The sequence below is a fragment of the Microchirus variegatus genome (assembly GCF_963457635.1).
Source record: "Microchirus variegatus genome assembly, chromosome: 3".
In the NCBI taxonomy this organism is placed as follows: Eukaryota; Metazoa; Chordata; class Actinopteri; order Pleuronectiformes; family Soleidae; genus Microchirus; species Microchirus variegatus.
In genome coordinates this window covers 17,316,441-17,338,792 of record NC_139804.1, presented here as the reverse complement: position 1 = coordinate 17,338,792, position 22,352 = coordinate 17,316,441, and the positions used below count along the sequence as shown (strand labels likewise).

The 22,352-nt window shown below is 39.6% G+C and overlaps 2 protein-coding genes across 3 annotated transcripts in view; both read right to left on the bottom strand.

Annotated features, from left to right (window-relative positions):
* The window catches only part of LOC310924423 (large neutral amino acids transporter small subunit 4-like), a 209,526-nt gene that overhangs the window by 117,773 nt on the left and 69,401 nt on the right, over positions 1-22,352 (bottom strand). The window lies entirely within an intron of this gene.
* ywhae1 (tyrosine 3-monooxygenase/tryptophan 5-monooxygenase activation protein, epsilon polypeptide 1) lies at positions 2,858-21,723 on the bottom strand. The gene is made up of 6 exons (XM_083886493.1): positions 21,563-21,723; positions 14,832-15,022; positions 12,709-12,815; positions 12,256-12,462; positions 11,505-11,641; positions 2,858-4,519 (listed from the first exon to the last, which is right to left on the bottom strand). Exons 1-6 carry the CDS (start codon positions 21,624-21,626, stop codon positions 4,470-4,472), a joined length of 756 nt encoding a protein of 251 aa, XP_083742619.1. The 5' UTR covers positions 21,627-21,723; the 3' UTR covers positions 2,858-4,469.

Below are 22,352 nucleotides of genomic sequence, written 5' to 3'. Positions count from 1 at the left end.
CTGTCCCATTTGCTATAGTTGTGTCACTTCGGTGAATCCAAATGAAGGATTTCAATCAACATAAATTTAAACTCACTGATGGAGGTAGCAGTGGATCAACAACTCCTGTGTTGCTGATGTAAAATTGCTGTTTTTCTCGATGGAACCCCAAACCATAAACCTTAAGCCTTTCCTTTCAGGATATTCAGGATAGCTTTCCTAGGGTTTTGATCAAAACTGCAGAAACACGGTTGTATACACTCTGCTCAACAAGCTCCTCTAAATTTAGTCTTGGTGCTGAGACTCAGATTGTTATTATGGGTGAAGTAACAATAGAATATAGGTGGCTACTTACAAGGTGTGGAGAAACTTACCCATGTCAAAGTATTAGTGATCATGTGCTGTAAAAGATTGATCTCAACTGTCTACATGTCAGCAATTTGTGATCAATTTCATCAGTCTCACACAGTAGTGCTACATGGTCACAGCAGAACCACAGGCATTAAGATTGCATTTGTCTCCCAAACACTATAAATAGCACGTATAAATGTATGACCGTATACTCACAGCTGCCAACTCAGTTTTCCAACAGCAGCATCTGCTCCGTTTGGCAACTCGTGCACTTCATTCCCAGAGAAGAGGCCAGGATGCACAGTTGGGAGTTTTTTTTTGGGGGGAAGGATAGGTTTTCTTTGTCTTTTAGGAAATATTTATTAATGTCTTGAACAGCAGTTTTACACTTTAAATGGTGTCACAATTGCCATCTTTAGAAAGTGGGTCCACATATGAAATGTTAAGACATCATTTTAATATATATAGCGATGAATCCCTGACCCCTCTCTAGCTGTGTTTCCACCCAGTGGAATGGTTCAGTTTTGTACAGTACGGTAAGTCTTTTTTTTTGCACTTCCATTAGGAATAGTACCAAAACAACCAGCCCCAACCATTTAATTCTTTGGTGCACTTCCATTGGGGTACCAGAATAAAATGGAAACAAGTCATGCTACCTGGCCATCTGGTACAGCCCACACCCTGCATACCAAGTAAAGGTAGTGTTCTCATTCTAAAAGCAATCCTGACTCAGAGCTTTACAGTTCCAAACTGTACCAATCCCAACTGTACCATTAACACACAGCATTTGAGAACCACTACTTTAGAAAGTCAAAACAGTTACAGCAAAAGTTTGGGCACCCCTGAAAATTTTCATGATTTTCCTTGATAAATCATTGGTTGTTTGAATAAGAAATTTCAGTTAAATATATCATATAGGAGACAAACACAGTGATATTTGAGAAGTGAAATAAAGTGTATATGATTTACAGAAAGTGTGCAAGAATTATTTAAACAAAATTAGGCATGTGCATAAGTTTAGGCACCATAAAAGAAAAATATCGTGCATCCTCCTTTTGCAGAAATAATGGCCTCTAAACGCTTCCTTTAGCTTCCAATTAGAGTCTGGATTGTGGCGAAAGGTATTTTGGACCATTCTTCTTTATAAAACATCTCCAGTTCAGTCAGGTTTGATGGTTTCTGAGCATGAACAGCCCGCTTTAAATCACACCACATGTTTTTCAATAATATTCAGGTCTGGGGACTGAGATGGCCATTCAAGAACATTGTATTTGTTCCTCTGCATGAATGCCTTAGTAGATTTTGAGCAGTGTTTAGGGTTGTTGTCTTGTTGTCTGGAAAGATCCAGCCCTGGCACAACTTCAGCTTTGTCACTGATTCCTGTTCGCTAGGATCTGCTGATATTGAGTGGAATCCATGCGACCCTCAACTTTAACAAGATTCCTAGTCCCTGCACTGGCCACACAGCCCCACAGCATGATGAAACCGCCACCAAATTTTACTGTAGGTAGCGAGTGTTTTTTCTTGGAATGCTGTGTTCTTTTTCCGCCATGCATAATGCCCCTTGTTTTGCCCAAATAACTCTATTTTAGTTTCATCAGTCCACAGCACCTTATTCCAAAATAAAGCTGGCTTGGCCAAATGTGCTTTTGCATAGCTCAAGCGACTCCGTTTGTGGCGGGTGCAGAGAAAAGGCTTTTTCTGCAATACTCTTCCATACAGCATCTCCTTGTGTAAAGTGCGCTGAATAGTTTAGCAATGCAGCAAGATGATATTGTAGGTCTTTGGAGCTGGTCTGTGGGTTGACTGTGACTGTTCTCACCATCCTTCGCCTCTGCTTATCTGAGATTTTTCTTGGTCTGCCACTTCAGGCCTAGAACTGTGCCTGTGGTCTTCCAATTCCTCACAATGTTGCTCACAGTTGAAACTGAGAGCTTAAATCTCTGAGATAGCTTTCTGTATCCTTCCCCTAAACCATGATGTTGAACAATCATTGTTTTCAGGTCATTTGAGAGTTGTTTTGAGGCTCCCGTGTTGCCACTCTTCAAAGAAGATACAAAGAGGAGAAACACTTCGGCCCCCTAAATACCCTTTCTCGTGATTGGATTCACCCGTGTATGGAGGTCAAGGGTCACTGAGGTTACCAAACCAATTTTGAGTTCCAATATTTAGAACTCTTATTCTTGCACACTTTCTGTAAATCATATACACTTTATTTCACTACGTAATTATCACTGTGTTTGTCTCCTATATGATATATTTAACTCAACATTTACAGGGGTGCCCAAACTTTTGCATACCACTGTATATAACACACAATGTTAAAGAGAGTTTTTCATCCAGATATGGACCTGCAGTACCACACTACAAGAATAGGAAGATTCCTCTGTACACTTTTATGTCAATCCTTACCAGGTCTACACAGACAGATCCATGGATTCATTTTGTTTTTACATACATTATGCAATAGGGTAATAGTCTCCAGGCAAACATATTATATAAATAAAGACAACAACCCAATATGTAATGTTTAATTTAGTTTAATGTTAATTCCATGCTGTGTCTCAGTAAGAACAATACAGATTCCCTGTCTGTGGCTCCAGTCAGATATCCAGTGGTACAAATCAGCTCAAAGATACACATAGGCTGCATTTATACTGCAGGTCTTTGGATGACCTGCTTACATTGTCTTTCAAAAGTGACCCACATATCTGAACTCTGCATTTACACTGGTTAACTCTTGGGGACACAACCCACAGGGTGGGCGTGACAACTGAAACCGGAGTGTGAGTGGTGTTACAAGGAATTCTAGAAATCCTTGTTTAAAAGGCATGCAACCTAAGTAGGAGTCCACTGATTTTAGCTCTCATACTTGGCTAAACAGGTTTAACGAGTTGCGATTGTAGAGTGTACTAGTGTATTTGCATCATTCGCCACATCCTATTTTTAAGGGATGTCTGCTTAAACTATAGTCGCAAATGATCCAATTCAGTTCTGATTGATTTCAGATCTGATATCTGAATCCATGTGATTTATTTCTGCTTACACTGCCATGGGTCATACCTGATTCGTACCACATGGAAGGAAAACATCAGAATTGGGTCACTTTCACCATGCAGTGTAAATGCAGCTATAATGAAGTAAATTGAGAAGAGAAACAAGGAAATAACCAAAAATAGAAGAAACAACAACAAAAAGAGGAGCTTTTCTTAAGAGCAGGTGAACAAAGCAGCAGATGTGAAAAGTCATGCAAAGCACTGCACTATTTTTTAATTTAGGGCTCTGTGCCAAGGAGTGGGACCAAAACTGAGACTTTCCTTTCACAGGAGTGAGAAATCTCTCAAGTTAAAGAAACAAAACAAAAACCACCAGCTAACGTGAGTTGACTTTCAGCATGTGTGCACAGTTACAGTATTTCAGCACAAAAGTACAGTCCAAGGACAACTACAAAAGCGTGACGACAGAATCACTACGGTGTTAAAGTTCTGCACTTCTTTGGCCCACTTGGATATCACAAATTTTGCCAACTTCCTTTGAAAAACCTATGTTAACAAAAAGGGCACTTGCACATTTTTCAAATTGCCCATAAAAAAGATAGAATGATTTTTGTATATGAAATTCCACTAAAAACAGACTGAAAGATAAAATAGCTCCCATAACTAATAGTCAACATTGTCAGTAATAAAAGTTAATTTCTGTAATTACATTAAGAAAAAAAAATCTCAATACACCCAGCAACTGATAAAAAATATTGAGGACAAAAAAAAAAAAAAAAATACAACAGTGAAAACAAAGATTACATCTCAGAAACAGCTTGTACCAGCACCCAAAAAAAAAGAAAGGGAAATCCAGGGATTCTTTCATTATTGTTGTCTTTCTAACATTGTATTTCCTGTCTCAAGTGGTTTTGACTGAATGATGTAAGGGCTAATACAAAAAAACAAAAAAAAAAATAGAAAATTAACTGTCACTCCATGGCCCTGCTGGGTCCTGGAGCTGTGGAGGTGGAAGAAAGGGAGTGTGTGTGTGTGGGGGGGGGGGACTCAGGGAGAGAGAGAAGATGATTTTGATGGAGGGGTGAGGAGAACAGAGAACAGGAGTGCGAGGGTCTCAAGTTGATGGATGTTGTTGGCATAGTCTCAGTTGGCCTCGTCGCCGTCGTCTTGCTGTACCTCATTCCCTTCTTCACCTGGTGGAAGAAAAAAGATCCATTAGAAAACCAGGGTTCCCACACCTTGGTTGTCATCAAATTAAAGGACTTTTCAAAAACTTTCCAGGACCAATTCACAGAAATTCAAGGACTGGATGTGCTGACACGGCTTATGATAGGAGGGCAACTTGCACCGCCCATAGGAAATCTGCATTTACTCGGGCATTTTGATCGCTCCTGCTGAACGTTACTCTCTTTTTATTCTGCATGGAAATCTCACATCAATGGTGCAGAGGGACAGTGGATTTGAATTGTTATTGTATGAGGAGGTGGAAAGGGTGATGATGTGGAGAAGGTGGATTCATTTTTTCTTGAGAGCAGTCCGGATGTTTGTGTAGGGGGTGTGAAGGAAAGGGTGGGGGTGTGTGCGAAAAGGGGTGCTGGGTGGTGGGCTGTCTTTGTCTACAGTAGCTGAGCTGTCAAACCAGTTAACAAACAGGTTAAGCTGGTTTTCTTGCACAACCTCCCCCTCTCTTGTGTTACCGCCTGTGATGTTTTAAATACCTTCCCCACATTGTTGTTCTGCAACTTCTGTTCAACTTTCCTTCTGAAGTCCTTTGCCTTCTTAAGTTGGACCTCGAGTTCCACTCCAAACACTTAAACCCTGCCTAATTACATTCCATCCTTGAACCCTTGATATATTTCCGTTCTGTAGTTTCAAGGTCATTTAAGGTCTTCACTTGAAGATTGAGAAAAGAGCATGGCCAATGAATGATTACATTGGTCATTCTTACCATACAGTATGAAAAATGAGTGATAGGAAAATGCACTGCACATAGTTGCGCTGTATGAATGGGTAGTGTAGCAAACTAGTGTAAAGCAGCTTTGAGTGGTCATCAAGACCATTCACGGCTGCTACTGCCTCGTAACTAATTTAGCACAAATTATCGGGACTGTTTGCTAATTTAAAGACCACTTTTGCTTTGTGCTAAATACATACACAACTAATTGTTTAGGCTCCAGGTCATTGAGAATAATGGAAATACACAGAATGTGCTCATTTTTAAAATCTTTTAAATATTATCATGCCTTGTTAATGGAATGTCAGGACTTTCTAATTTCTGATTGGTGGCTCAGCGGATTAAATGCTTCAAACTATCAGTTTGTATCTATTTCCCTTTAAAAACAACCATCAGTCAAATTTTTACCGACTGCTTCTTACAACTCAATAAACTATCCCCTGGGAGGGAAGGGCAATCAGAACAAGTATGGTGGACAACTTGAGTGTCTTTAAGAGGTTTTATTCTACACCAGTGGCGTCTCCTGAAGAAAATTTCAGGGGGCGGGGGCAATTTTTTCTGATAATGATTAAGGTGACCCATTCAATAGGTGCATAAAGCAAGACAGTATCATTGTGTTGTTAGGTGATTAACAGTCCTCCTTGTGTCCACTAGATGGCAACTTGATAAACAAATATTATTTACATGAATCTAATGTACGATGTAAAATAGCTAAACAGGACACAAGATGTGTCCAGCAACCACATAAAGACAGGGGCAGCATATTAAGTCAAGTATTCATTAACTGACCAAGGCGGACCTAGACCAGAAGTTCCAAATAACTTTGTTTTTTAGTGTGTATCTCCGTCCTTACCTTGTTTAAGAAGCCCTGAAGGTTCTAAACAAACATTTCAGCTACTGCTGAGAACACTGTGTTCTATTATAATTACGGGCTCAGCTAGATCTCTGAAAAAACCCGGTCCAGTTACGTAAACACTGGTTCTCTGGAACAGCAGATCGTCCTGGTCCGGGCACTAGTCCGGGCACATCCGGTTGCGTACATTGAGCCGCAGAAGAAGAATAACTGACTCTGGGTCTGACTCCAGGTCAAAGTCATAAAAGGGACTGCGGCAGGGAGTCTTGAAGAAGCTATTTTTAAACATTGTTAAAACAATGTTTTGATAATGAGTAGTAGCAGTCCAAGAAATCCTCTTTTCTGACGGTGCAAAGAGGAGAAACACTTACAATTGGCCTCCTTAAATACCCTTTCTCATGATTGGATTCACCTGTGTATGGAGGTCAAGGGTCACTGGAATACCAAACCAATTTTGAGTTCCAATAATTAGTGCTTAAGTTATTGAAATAAAATTAACCATATAAACTTCATTCCACTTCTCAAATATCACTGTGCTTATTTATATGATATATTTAACTATTTAACAACGACGGTGAATGACCCTCAACTGTTGCTTCTCTGTCATCAAGTGGGCTCTTCGTATCCAATACAGCCTGGATCATTTCTCTACTCGCCACTTTATCCCCACATCCAAGTAATGATCTGTATGAGGAGGATCGAATACAGTCGCAATGAAGTATAGGGGATCCGAATCAATGTCGCAGAGTTCATAATCTGTGCTGTATGCAGCCAAGTTTCGCTTTTGCGCAGAGAGACTTTTGAGCATTTAATAGGTGCTGTTCCAAGCGTACTCGCATCTTGTTGGAGTACAAGGTGGTTTTACAAACTGATCTGGACAGACTCCAAGTTTGAATAGACAGGCGCGTTCTGGCCGCAGTTTTTGCATGAGTCATCACAACATCCTGTTTCGGTCGCTTTAAGTCGTGTTAAGTCTTTCAGCCGAAAAACGAACATGCCTTTTTTGATATGCCAATATGTTTCAGTGCATCTCTACAAGTTTCCCATATGTTCTGGATGTGTCAAATAAAGTGATTGAGATACATCGAGGCTGTGTGACCAAGGAGTGGAACAATTTTCAATCATGAGAAGGAATGCCCCTAGTGATTTCCAAACTTGACTTCTTCACTCGGCCGCTCCTCCTTGCCTCCATCTTATTTCCAAGCTGTTCAACCAACCAATATTTCAAACTGTGAAATATGCTAATTTGTAATCCTACCCATCCTCATCTCTCCCAACTGCCAGGTACACTATCCTTGGGGTCCTATGATTCTAATCATCCACAATTCTGAATCGATTCATAAACTTCAAAAATCAAATATTTTTTTTTTTTCAAGTTTCACACACAAAACACCAAAAAGTAAAAATGTCAGAAACAACTAAAGTTCAAGACCAACGAGTTTAAAGAAGCTGTGGACGAAAAGGTGATCCTGCTGTCCAGGCTCCCTGCGCTCTCAGATGATGGTGTTTATCTGAACTTTGGTGAGTTTTAAGTACGTGATTGATTGGATCGGACCGATACTAGTGGCGTCATGAAGACAGACAGCCTGATGTGAAGTAACAGAAGAAGTATTAAAGGTCACAGAGTGGTCCTGTTGCACATATATGTTAGTTATGGAGATCTACTTACATACATTAAGTTGTTTTTATGGTCAAAAACCTCATAGTTGCTGTAAACGAGCCGATATAAATCCTCTTTTCTGACGGTGTTTCCCAGCCGCAAGACTTGAGACTCAAATCTCTCAACCTGGAAGTGACATAATCAGCACACCCGCTCTCAGAAGCGCAGCTCCCCCCTCTCGAACGGTGGATGCACTGCTACTCATTATCATAAACATTGTTTTAACAATGTTTATAATAGCTTCTTCACGACTCCCCGCCGCAGTCCCTTTTATGACTTTGACCCGGAGTCAGACCCAGAGTCGGAATACAATGTCGCTCGTGAAACACCTCCACAACGGACGTTATTCTTCTTCTGCAGTTCAATGTACGCAACCGGATGTGCCCCGGAGCAGGACGATCGGCTGTTCCGGAGAACCGCTGTTTACGTAACTATAAAGGGATATTCAGAGATCTTGCTGAGCCCGAGATTACAATAAAATACAGCGTTCTCAGCAATGGCTTAACTGTTTGTTTCTACACTAAAAAACAGCGTTAATTGGAACTTCCGGTCTAGTTCCGCTTTAAAAAAAATATATAATATCAGTTATAGAATAGACTATATATAGAGAATAATAGCGAATATATAAAGTGTCTGGACAGAGTTAAGAGCCAAAGAGATTGTTTTTGCTTTAATCCCTGTAAAAGTGAGTGAAATATTGATGAATTATTAAAAATTTACTCAATTTATTTTTGCTCCAACCTTTTCCAGCCAACCAGATGAGGCAGATTGAAGTGGAGAATGAGTTACAAGTGTTACGAAGTTAGTGAAGATATTGAGGTATAGCCTAATAATAATAGTTACAGATAAGATATAAGCCTAATAATACCTTGATGTGTGCTGCAGGCTTGCAGTGGATAGACCTCAACCAGACATGCTCGACTGGAAGGATCTGGTTAGGCATTTTTACAAAGTCCAAAAACTGCAGAGGACAAACATTGTACAATCTGTTCCTAGATTGAGTTCATGGATCCAAAATAAATAACATTATAATGGTATTTTTTCTTTCTTTCTATTTTTGATCCATCTTGGTGTAAACTTTAAGAGATTTTCATTGGTCAAATCATGATTTTTCACTTAATACACAACACACTAAAGGTAGGCTCACACCACTTTGGATGCCGCGCACAACAGGTTCTCCAGCCTTTGCAACCTTGGTTTAAAAAAAAAAACCCTGCATATGTAACTATTAACCTCTTCTTCACGGTTGCCCCCGGGATCGGGGCAGAATCAGACGCAGCGACAAAAGCGTCATAAAACCTTATCTAACTTTAACAAACACAGACATGCTGCATACTCACAGAAAGGTCAGAAACTCAGCTAAAATCTCATATAAACCATTATGTTCACGAAACACAGTTAAAACACCGATGGATCAAACAGCAGGAGCGGAAAAAACTGTCACAGCGCACTCATTGAAAAGTAGCACCGGAGCTTCAGCGTGATTATGTAAACAAAAAAAAACACGTGTCGGCTGGACAGCGGCGAATCTACAGATTCCAACGGTACCATTTTTATCACTCTACGACAAAGATTCATGGATCCAGCCCCAAAATAAGAGCAAAACAACAATTGACTTTCAAGAAATACAAGCAGAAATGTCGTCTTACCTTTGCTGTTTATCAAAACAAGTTATTTCCACCGGAACAAAACCACTTCTAATGAAGAACTACACTTTCCAGCATGCTTTGGGAACAAATCCCTGTCTGATTGATCATTACAGAGCGACATTAGATCATTCTGATTAGAGAAGGGCGAATGTTCGCACAAATGCGTCATATGCATTAATGTCCTTTTGACTTGGTAGTGAAGTGATTCACATGCATTTGGAGACTTGGGTCTGATTCTACCGATTTAGAGGTTTAAAACGAGCTGGCAAGCACAATTGACCACGGTAAGCCAGAGCTATGGCGCTGCGTAACTGAAGACGCTGCAGAGCCACAGAGTTGTTATTACGCACCGCACAGGAAGCATCGATTTACAGCGAGTTATCATACTTTTTTTTTTTCCAAGACAAGTCTTTTTAGATCTGTAGTGACATATAAATAACATTAAATGGGTTTTTTAATAATTTGGTACCTAAGAAATCTCAAATGGCACAGACGGTGCCAAGCTGTGCCAAAGATGAGAACGCCCAGACATCTCCTTAATAAAACCTCTGTAATTTCACTCTGCTTCATTTCAGCAGCATCAGACTATGCACAGCTCATGTCCACATGTTGTTATATGACCTCCATGTGTTTTTAAGGTCCTACTGCATATTTTAAAGGTGATATTTGCTTTAAAATACAATATTTTTTTAGGCGAGAGAAAAGTTATGCTGTGTTCCATGTACATTTACTCTGACACAGTGGTATCTACAGTGAAACTTACACCCCTGGTGGAATCTCACAAGTGTTATCTTCATTTTGATACCAAGATAATCCAAATAGAGCTTGTAACTGCAGAGGTTTACTCTATTTAGTTTGGGCATGTCATTTTTGAGCAGGGACTCCAAAAAGAGGGTCAGGGAAATAGTGGTCAATGTCACTGCATAAATAATAGGGATGGGAATTTCAGACATTTTGAGAGCCGATTGTCGAGGTCCACCTGTCGTTTTCCTTTTTTTTTTTTTTACAGCAGCAGCAACAGCAGCAATACGGGGGTAGAAACTATTCTACAGTGTACTACATCGTTTTAGGCTCAAAAACATAGCTGTAATGTCCATTATTGACCATCAATGCAGCGATAATAAAAATGAGGGGCAAAAAAAAGAAAAATGGAAAAAAAAAAGCTGCGGGGAGTTTTCTCTCCACTGTCACAGGTGTGTTGCCAGACGGCTCAGGTTTTTGAACCTGCGCTTGTTGTGTCCACCAGAGTACAGGATATTGACTGGGTGAGATGGTATCTTCTTTTGTGTAGATGGCTTATTGTTGTGCCCCACATTAGCGCAAGCTTGTTCGCACTGCTTGGACATGCACAGCCACGAGAGAACTGCTGTTGTCACCATGTAGGCTTAAGTTACAGGTGACTGGCCACACTCATCCTACAAACCAGCCTTTGAGCACCACGGACAGCGGCCGAAGCTCCATAGTTACCTTACCGACCCGCCCTCACCTATTCCATTCACAAAAACGGGACGGTGACTCGTCCTCCTCAATGCGCGCAACATCACCAGAGAGCGCAGAGAGCCTGGACAGCAGGATCACCTTTTCGTGCACAGCTTCCTTAACCTCGTTGGTCATGAGCTTTACGTGTTTGTGACACTTTGACTTTTTTTTATTTAATTTTTTTGTCGAGGTGCGCATGTGTCGATTATCGATCGATTTGTAGACAAAAAAGTCCCATCCGTAATAAATAACTGCTGCATGTTGAAAGCCTTGTTAATTCTTGCCCAAAACTAGTGTCACCACTTCCTGCTTAATTTTACCCTCCTTACAATAAAGGAGGATGATAAAGTGTTTGAGTGGAATCCAGTTCTTCTTTGGGTAGAAAACCAATACCTTTCAAGTGGGGACATTGTACAGTCACAAATAACTTGACAGGCTATGCTGACAAAAGTTTTTAGGCGTTACAGAAAGCGAGGTAGTAAAAATGGGTAGACACGCCAAGTGCATACAAACTGTCAGCTTTTACATTGTGCCACATTAGCAGTATGAAAAGACACCCTGGTAAAATTAATAAGCTTCTTACCTTCTCCCGGTGCATCTGAAGACCATAGTGTCAGGTTGTCGCGTAACAACTGCAGGATGAGTGTGGAGTCCTTGTAGCTGTCTTCACTCAATGTGTCCAGTTCTGCAATGGCATTGTCAAATGCTTCCTTCGCCAACCTGAGTAAATGATGTGAGTGATGATGATTAAGACGTATTTTAACAACACCATTTATAAAAAATACATTCTACTTCATCCATTCACTTCAATGATTGCACAGTATCTGCTTGTTGCTATATATTAATTTCCTAGCTGCACCCAGTGTAAAATGTGAACAAAGTGGATCAAGGGGTTCAAAATCACATCTGGATTTATAGAAACAATCACTTAATTATTATCAACCACTTTCCCATCAATATGTAAGCATTTCAACAAAAAGATCTTTTAATTAACCTGTGTCAAACGAAGTCCAACATTAGCTATGATTTAATGCAGTAATATTACAAAACATAAAAAGCTCATCAGTATTAATATTTTACTACTTTAAGGTAATAATAGTATACAGTGTTTCCCTTGAATATTTCTTCAGCAGCAGTGCCACGACAACGCAGCCAATATTCACTTTCGTGTGCACATTTTAAGTGATAATCATTGGTGACACACTGATATTAATGACTATATGACATTTTGCTCCACAATCTAACAGGGGTGGCAACACTACTGCTGAATGAATGTTGGGGAAGTACTGCTACACAGGCCATTGAACAGAAAACATTGAATGGAGGAAACTCACTTGCACGCAGCTTGAGGCGAGCAGCGAATCTCATAATGGAAGACGGAGAAATTGAGGGCAAGGCCAAGGCGAATGGGGTGTGTGGGAGGCAGTTTTGCAATGGCGAGTGTGTTAGCCATTTCGTACGCCTCCAGGCTGTTCTGTGATACTGCACCTTTGTTGTCGCCAGTCTCAAACTCTGCCATATACCTGTAGTAGTCCCCCTTCCTGGAAATGAGGGGGAAAGTTACTTATAATGGTGTACAACAGTATTACAAATAAATGGTTGCATTAGTATGGTCTAGATGAGTCATTGGATTCCTGAGTCCTAAGTTTTTAATGTTTCCATCAAGGTTTTTGACCTTTCATTTTGCTGCCTATTTAATTTTCAACTGCATGACGTGTCAAATAAATATAAAACCAATGAACCAATATGGCATTCTGTCTAAGGCATAGAGTTCTCACAGCTCTTACATTTTGTTGTAGAAGACCTTAGACTCTTCAGTGGTAGCAGATGGGAGTAGGTGTTCATCCAATGTTTTCAGAATATCATTACAGATATCCTTCAGCTCCTTTTCAACCTGTCAAATATATAAAACATGTCAATTATCACATCAATTTCAGATTCCTCACCAAAGTGTAAAGTGTTAAAAATTTGACTTCTGACTTGGTACCTTTGGAGTAACTAAACCCCTATGTGTTTTGTGTTAAAAAAAATGGGTGTATGTACTGCCTTCCCTGGATAAACACCTGGCATTACATTTAAATTTCTGTATTAGCTGGCTCTTACTGGGCCATCGTCACTTTCCCAGTTCTACGTCACCAACCATGCTCCTCTAGCCAGTTGCAATCAAAATTATTCAACCACCATTGCATTTTAGGTTTATTGGGAAAAACTGCACAAACAATGAAAAGGAAACAAAATAGTAGCAAAGGCAATGAATGTTCCAAGAGATACAGTTGGAAGTATAGTTTGCAAGTTAAAGTTAATGGAACAGTGGCTACACTACCTAGTCATGGCAAAAAGAGGAAGCTATCAAAAAAAAACCCTCCACTGACTGCAAAAGACCTGCAGCAGGAATTGAGGTTTCAGTTTCCACAGTAAGGCACACATTAAATACTGAAGAGCTCCATGCCTGAGCACTTGATGTACACCACTTCTGAACAGGAAGCACATGAAAAGTTGGTTCCATCTTGCTTAAAACTATATACATAAGCCAAAGGGGTTTTGGGATTCTGTTTTGTGGAGTGATGAAAACAAAACTGCGATGAAGCATGGCAGTGGCACAATGATGCTCTGGGGCTGCTTCTTTCCTCTAGCACTGGAAACCTGCAGCTGCAGGAGGGAAATCAAGCATCAGGAAATCCTGGGAGAAAATATCATGTGGTCTGTGAGGAGGCTGAAGCCTGGGCATCATTGGACCTTCCAAAAGGGCAATGATTCCAAGCATGCCTCAAAGTCCACCAAGGCTTGGTTTCAGAAGAAGTCCTGGAAGACACTACAGTGGCCATCAAAGACACCTGACTTGACCCCCATTGAAAATGTCCTCAGGAATGCTGTCAGAAGCTGGTGTCAGGCTATGCATCACTTTTGCAGCAAGTCATATCAGCAAAAGGGTGCTCTACTTAGTATTAAAGATGCTTGTCATGAAGGGGTTGAATAATTTTGAGAGTGCAGTAGCCATTAAAAAGGGCATTTTGTGTTGAGCTAATGAACTTATAGAGAAACTATTTTCACTTTTAAGTCCATAATTCTTTTCACGTGTACACACGTGTACACACGTTTGCACATGTTTACAGACATTATTTTCAAGCCACAAATTACCCAAATTAAAGATGGATTGCATTATGTATGTGTGTATGTAGAGAGATATTGATTTATCCAAATAAATTAATTTAGGCTGCATGCCTGTAATAAACTCTTACTCAATATTTCAATTTGATTAATCAATGTGGTTAACTGGCTGAAAAATTTCAATCATAAAATGTCATAGTCTGACTATTAACACCACCAAATAACTGAACTGGATCAAAGCACTTCTTAACTAGACACCAAGTGCAAATGCTCTGTTGCAAATCCACTGAAAATGTTATTATAAATATATGCAAGGCAAAGTCTGAACAGATAAAACACCAGACATAAAATGTTTAACCACACATCGGAGATTACAGAAATTATCATCAAAATGAATGAACTAGCTCACTCGTATACAGACAAAAACGCTGTGTGGTAATAGGATGTTAAATTAATGATTTCCTGATTGCCTGGTGGTGTTGAATTCTGCGTGCTGTGGTAGTGAGAGGCGAAAAGTAAAAATTTAATTGCGATAACTGTTATTGAATTATTGCCCAGCCATAAGAGAACTACTAACAACATGGAAATGTGATAGAAATAATCAACTACAAATCCCATTAGGACAAAGACTGTGGTAAAACTGCCTCTCTCTGACACGTTCTAGCCCCTCCCTAAATGATTAATATATTTAATAAACAAATACTTTGATTTGTTTATTAGATTGTTCACACAGATGTAAAATGCTTTGAAACAAGAAACATAGTTGGAACAAGGGAATGTGTGTGACTAGTGAGTGGTTTACCTGTTGCCTGTATTGTTTGATCATTGCTTTTTGTTCATCTGCGGACTCCTTCAGTTCAAGGCTACTAATTATCCTCCAGGAGGCTCTCCGAGCTCCGATCACATTCTTGTAGGCCACTGATAGTAGGTTCCTCTCTTCCACAGACAGCTCATTACCCATGCCTGCTACACACTTCATAGACTCCACCATATCTGTTAAGGAAACACGCATCTGTCACTTAGGCGGGTTATTTGCAGTTCAGTATTTCATGTGCAATCTGTCATAATTGTAAAAAACATGCTCACTGAAATAACTTTACCTTGCATTTATGGGGTACATTTTTGATTAACAGTTTAATACAGAAAACAACAAAGTTTTAACAAAAATAATCCCATCTTTAGCAAAAAAAGATCTGGAAACCGAAAGCACACCATATAAAAGATTTAATTAAAAATTAAGTTCAGGGATAATTTGCCATTTCCAGAATATACCAGGCATATGTTCACATTGTTTTACATGATGGGAGGTGTTACATGTAGACGTAGCATTGGCTTCCTCGACGGTGCCAAACTACAGTTTTCGTCAATCCAAAGACATCTGTATAAACCACTAATTTGTGCTCTGAACTTCTCCGGTTAAGTTGTGCTGAACTGCATGCAACTGATCACAGCTAGCAGGATTTTAATTATTGAGCGCAAAAGCGTAATTAAACTCAAGTTTAAGTCAAACTACTGTAGAGAAGCTAACGTACTCCGGTTGTTTAGTGAGTTGTGTAGAACTTACCAGCAGATATGGAGTTAAATTTGTTCCACTGATATTTGTAAATAAATTGAGATCCACACGCATTTCTTGATTTGTATCAAGTTTTGAGATCCACAAATAAAAAAATCCAATGTGTAACTTGTATATGGATTTTTGCAAACATAGATGTGCATCTGTACATAACATTTGTGAAATTGAATATTGCATTTGTGAATCGTGATTTCGCCAGAACACGTATTTGTGGAATGCATGGTATATCTTTCTCAGAAAGGCCTCGCTTCATCAGCAGGTGACAGTATTTTAAAAGTAGAATCTAGCTTCAATCTGTGAACAAGACGTTCATTCGCTTTTCAAAATAAAACCAGAAATAAAAAAACCCGGAGTGACAGCGGCTGGATAAGCTGCCTTCACCAGCTGACTGACAGACATTTACTAAACCAAAATAGTTTTAATGTTGGCTCCATAGGAAGAAATCAACAGTGTTTAACTGATTCATTGACTTTATTTCTTTGCCCAGCGCAGCGTGAGGCAAGCAGCAGCAGGTGACTGACACAGACTTAACTAATCAGTCAATATACATACGGTTCATATGTTTAAAACACATAAACAGCAGGCGAAATCGCGGGTGTGAGTCGATACATTTATTAACATGGAAATGTACTTTTAATTTCATAAATCTGCCACTTTATTTTCTTGTATAATTGCCACTTTTAATCTCGTAAATCTCGAAATATTACCCTCCTCCCCCAGTCCACATTTATTAAATTTTTTTATTTTGCGTACTGCTCCATCACCTTAACGGAGCCACGCTACTCTAAACGCTGAATCGTGCCAGAATAATCCTCCAGTCCAGTTATACTTCTTCGGTTTGTTTTGCAGGCCCTCTGATAGAGTTCTCGTACAGGTCACTTCCAGGTCACGCAACTTGCATTTATCAAAATTGGATTAAACGGGAAACACTTATCTGTTTTTTCCATTTTTAATTTCAGCACAAAATCTGAAGTTGAAAAAACGAGTCATTATCCCTTTTTTCATTTTGATTTTGTAAACGATTATTGAGAAAACAAGTCGTTTTTCATTGTTTTTTTATTTCTGGTTTTGATTTGAAAAAAAGAATGAATGTCTTGTTCACGGATTGAAGCTAGATTCTACTTTAAAAACACTACCAACTGCTGATGAAGGGAGCCATTACTGAGACAGATATACCATGCATTCTACGATCCACAAATGTGAAATCACGATTCACAAATACAATATTCAGTTTCACAAATGTCATGTTATTTACAAATGCACATCTATAAAATAAATATACAAGTTACAAATTGGAATTTTTAGGATCTCAAAACATCCATACAAATCAAGAAATACGCGCGTTTCTCCCTCTGCACATGTGGATCTGTGCGACTTTCATGCAAGGAATGTCTCAAATATCCGTAACTGTGGAAAGCGAGGAATGCGTGTTTTGGCAATCCACAAATGCGAAATCACAAATGCAATTTTCAGTTTTACAAAGGTCACGTCAAGTTACAGATTGGATTTTTTTTATTTGTGGATCTCAAACACACATACAAATAAAGAAATGTGTGTGGATCACAATTAGCACATTTACAAACATCAGTGGAACAAATTTAACTCCATAATAGAACGGGGGTCTCAAACTTGCAGCCCCCACTTAATATCATGTTATAATGAAAACATGTCCTACGACCTCACCGTTTTAAAGGCAAGGCAAGGCAAGGCAAGGCAAGTTGTGTTTCATTTTCGTAGTGTTTCAAAAAGTCATGTAAAATAACATGGTCGCGGGCCGCGGTTGCATTGCCACTGTTACCAGCGAGACGCCATGTTTCTACCGGAGCCTGTAAGGACAAACGCTAAAGAACAAATCAAGCGTCGCTTTACTTGTAGCGGAAGTCCCGCCTCCACTCTCTCCGCTTTGTCTGCTACGGCCGCAGTAGCTCGCCCTCTCCCTCGCCTCACGAACCTCATCTGCTGACACGGAGAAAGACGACGAGGACGACATTTGACCAGCTGAGGATACCGTAGCGCTCAGGTAATTGAGGGGGTGAGCAGAGGAGCAGTTCTTTGTTGTATATTTCAGCCTCTCCTCTAGATGTCACTATAAACTACTTACCTCACCTTTAAATACAGTATGTAGCTGAAGCACAGCTGCCAGCAAGGTGATAGAATATAATATATGTTTGCTAGCAATGTTTTTATAACAGTAATAATCAGGGCTGTCAAAATTAATGGATGATTAATTTGTGGAATTAACGCGTTAATTATTTTTAACGCATTAACGCACTTTCTCACTTTCATCTCGCTACGGGCAGACGTGCAGTTTATGAACAGGCAAGGCTGCGGGCAACTGCTTGGGGCCCCGAGCTGATAGGGGGGCTCCCGACACTCAGAGCCTAAATGCATCAGTGAGCAGCCGCATCGCCATCCCCCTTAAACAACAACGGTTGATTTGCATTGACATCTCGGTCGGAAACCTCCCTAACGGGGCCCCACGTCACCTCACGTTAACCTGTGTGAAGTTATCGTTCTGCAAGTTGTAAATGAAGCTGAAGGAAAATGAAGAGGATGAAGAAAAAAGAAAGAAAGACAGTTGTAAGTGGCGCTGCTGGCGCAGATAATGATATAATCATAACATTAACAGTCATTGTCTAACTAACGGGGACACAGACAGCAGCCAACATTAGCGTCAGAACGCTAGCTAACGCTAGCTAACGCTAGCTAACGCTAATGCTCACGCTAACTAGTAGAAGTAGTGCTTCTCCTGCTGTGGGTTTAGTTCCCCCAAGAAAACTATTTAAATTCTATACTTTGTATTTTGTTTATAATGTGAGTTATTTACAGTGCAATGTGTAGTTTTTTAAAAATTATTTACAGCATTTTATTTTTTCTATTTATTTATATTGTCTTATAATGTGGGTTCTTTACAATGTAATGTTTATTTTTTACTAAGTTTGTATAGGTTTGTACAAGTTATTTACAGCATTTTATTGTTCTTTACATTTATATTTTCACATACTTTATTTATCTCTCCATTCCTACAACAAAGAGAAAATTTGATTTTTTTTGGCATATTTACGAATGGTAATTAATCGTGATTAATCATGATTAATCCACAGCTACCCTGTGATTAATCTGATTAAAAATGTTAATCTTTTTACAGCCCTAGTAATAATAAGACATTTAGTCATAATTATAACATTATTAAATGTATCATACAACATTCAAGTACATATATAAATACACTTGTTAGGGCCCGAGCCACAAATGGCAATGGCCAAACGGCTCCTAGTAAGAATTTTAATTGTCCACACTAATATTTATATAATTTACAATAAATGTCTATTTTTGATATTAATATATTCATTTCGCATCACAAATAGTATTATTAAGTTTACGTGTGATATCATGATTAGGGCCCTATGAAATCCGTTTTATTTTTTTCCAAATTCCGTTTTATTTTTTTCCAAATTCCGTTTTTTCCGTTTTAATTTTTTAGAATTCCGTTTTTTCCGTTTTATTTATTTTTTATTCTGTTTTTTTTACCTTTTATACTTACTTTACCACCATAGAATGTGTGCTTTTTGTGTCAGTGAATAAAATGTCCACTGAAATGCAACTTTCTTCTTGAATCCACTGACTTCTCAATTGTTCAATTGTTTTGACTTAAGTTAAATCCTAATTAAGTAAATGCAAGTGAATCTTAAAACAAGCCATGCAATGCTGGTCACATTTAAAAGTAAAATAATTAACATAAATAAAAAAGTGGTAGTGCCCCCTCATCTGGTGCAGACGGATTTCTGCGCACCGCCCCTGCGCTGTACTGTTCTCCCTCTCCTGCGCCGTGCGCTTCTCCGTATCCGACTGGATCGTTTCTCTACACGCAATATTACCCCTACAACTCTGCAATTAAGGGAATAACAGATGCATCAGATGAGCCGATGTCTTTAGTTAACTGTTCAAAGAGAGAGAATGTTCTCTGCTGTGAAGTGAAAGTCGCGGGGAGTTCATAAGTTTCACTTTTGCGCAGAGACTTTCCAGCATTTAACAGGTGATGTTCCACAGTTTACTCGCCGTGTTTCGGCCGCCGAATTATCGGTGCATTCCTAAATATAGCATCTTTATTGACAATAACAATATAACCGTAATAATGGCGTATTTGATGGTGTGACTTGGGTTTCAATCGGCACCTGGACAAGGGGACGCTCGCCGGTTACATGCGGGCGCAGCGCACTTGTTCCGCGGTTTAGAAAAAAAAAGTGTATATAAAGTAAATAAACAAGCAACACGCACTGGGGGAGACCCTGGCCGGGTGAGTGTTTGTGAGGAGATGCACGGGTGGTGCCACGAATGAGCGTTCCCCGGAACATTTCTCCAGACAAACGTTCCTTCTCCTCACGATGACAGCATTTCAGTCACATTATGTCAATTTCCGCGATATTCCGCGTTTAACATTAGATTCCGTTTTTATTGGCCAATTCCGCGGTTCCGTCCGCGATTCCGTTAACACGGAAATCATAGGGCCCTACATGATGGAATATTTTGCAATATTGAACAGTTGAACTTTTTGTTCTCTAGGCCAGCCCCCCTCTTGACCACAATAGATGCGCACTGGCCCCCAGGTCATTTGAGTTTGAGACCCCTGCTATAGAAACATACAGGTTATCCAATAGAAGAGCATGTGTAATGGTGCAAAACATTCTCATAATCCATTTCGTAGAAGAATAAAAAATGTAAACAAAAACAAAATAAATATAAAAGGAGGATTTTAAGGTAGAATTAATCACAGTCCTTTAGTTTTTACAGCATTAGAGTTTGTATTTTGTGTCCAGGAAAGATGAAAGGTGGGCATGGAAGACAACTAGATTGGGTTTCTGATTCATGTATTTGCTACCGTGAATATGAAACTGCACAAAATTTTTGCTTTGATGCAGATTAATTTAAGAAAGTGTATGTTTTATTAGGAATTTCCTTCATCATAAAATCTGAACTTTAGGTGGATGTCTGGCTTTTGGTTAAAAATCGAGGTAATTCCAGAAAGTCAAACAGAATGTACAGTCCAAAAAGAGATGAGTTTTGTTTCATTTACACTGTTTTACAGAAAGAACGGGGTCAATATTTATTCTAAATGTCGCCAATATAACATTAAAAGGATAGCCTCTGTGCAGTAATTTAAATGACACTTCACAAACCTTATTTGAGATACAAAATGAAACATACATTTATTATTAGTTTTGTGCTGCATTACGACTGATCTAAACAACATATCATCCAGTCAATACACTGAATACAAATCCCGCAAATGAGTCAAGACATTCAACAACCTCTACAGAGCTAGTATCGTTGTGGAAGCCTGACTGTAGCGCAGCGAGGAGAGGTGAGTCGTAATGGACACACCTCAAACAGCCAGGTTTCATGGGAACACCCAACCAAGCGTATAGCTGCCCTCCCACTCCTTCTCACCGCTAGGACAAGCTTCAACAAGCTAACCTTGCAGTTAAGCAAACGCCTCGTTAACCTTACTGGTTTGTTGGCAGCGGTAACAGAACACGAACGGATACAGTATAGTGGTTGCAAACACAGTAATAGCATATCGAGGTGGCTCCAGTCACCTAACTAAACCGGTAACCCAAGTGTAAAGTTGTAGAGGTAGCATGGTGCAGGGGAGGCAACGACTGACAGCTCACGCTCCACTGATCCGCCATTTTGTTGTAGCCACTTTGCTAACGTTAGCCACTTTCAGTCACATACGAGCAATTTCCTCGTTACATAGGCACACACTTAAGGTAGTTGTTGTGCCAAAGAATCTTATCGCTGAGACGAGTCTCTTGTTATGCCAATGAATGGTAAGTAGCATGACGGCGGTCATAGCCACATTAGCTCTCTTGTTACTGCCGACCATGTTTAACATTAGCTGGAACAGGAGAACTAGCGGCGAACATGTCCTACTCGGAACCAGTAAAACAGTGACTTACCGTCATATCGCTCCGCCTGCTCAGAAAGTTTTGCCTTAAAAACTGAATTAGATCGGTCTGCCATTGTGTACAGATAGCGAACCAATTTGATTTTCAGTGAAAACCACGATTGTGTGCCAGGTTCCTACAGTACAACAGGGTCAAGGAATAGTGCTGTTGTGCTCAGCCCCACCGGTAGCGCTGGGATGGAGTAAAGATGGCGATCAGTCTCATCCGGGTACTGACAGCGCAAACATACATGAATCACCATTTCTGGCCACTGACACGCCCCTCACTACTTAAAATATATATATATGTTATTAAGAGCAAACATTAAGCAACATGTATGTGCATTCGTTCAAAAAACCAAAAGCAAATTTAATTTAAGGGGTTTGGATTGGATTTATTTTTGGCTGCACAGGGTTGGGGGTTCTCTCAGCTTGGGGCCCCACTTATTGGCTGATTTACAAACCCAGTTGCAACAGCCTTGGTTGTACAATTCAACAGCCAATTGGGTGTGATGTTAGAGCACTTAAAGAAAAAAGCTGACATGTTTCTACAGTCCCTACAGACACACATAACATTAGGGGACATCGCTCTCTGTGTAAATATAAATATTACTCAATTCACTGGTCATGGGTTTGATTTTATTTACTTGTATATTACCACATTACATGCTACAGAAAATAAAAATGTAATTTCCGTTGTCTTGAAAGAATATAGTGTTGTAATAATAAAATGGCACATTTTGATATTAACACAATTTCCACTGGCATTTTGACACCCCTTCCTTTTCATTAAAGGAAATGAA

Coding starts and splice junctions, on each gene's coding strand:
- ywhae1 (XM_083886493.1), bottom strand. CDS start 21,626: ATGGCAGACCGATCTAATTCAGTTTTTAAGGCAAAACTTTCTGAGCAG. Junction 15,023..21,562: donor GCAGGCGGAGCGATATGACG/GTAAGTCACTGT, acceptor TTTCCTTAACAG/ATATGGTGGAGTCTATGAAG. Junction 11,642..12,255: donor TCGCCTCAAGCTGCGTGCAA/GTGAGTTTCCTC, acceptor TCATTTACTCAG/GTTGGCGAAGGAAGCATTTG.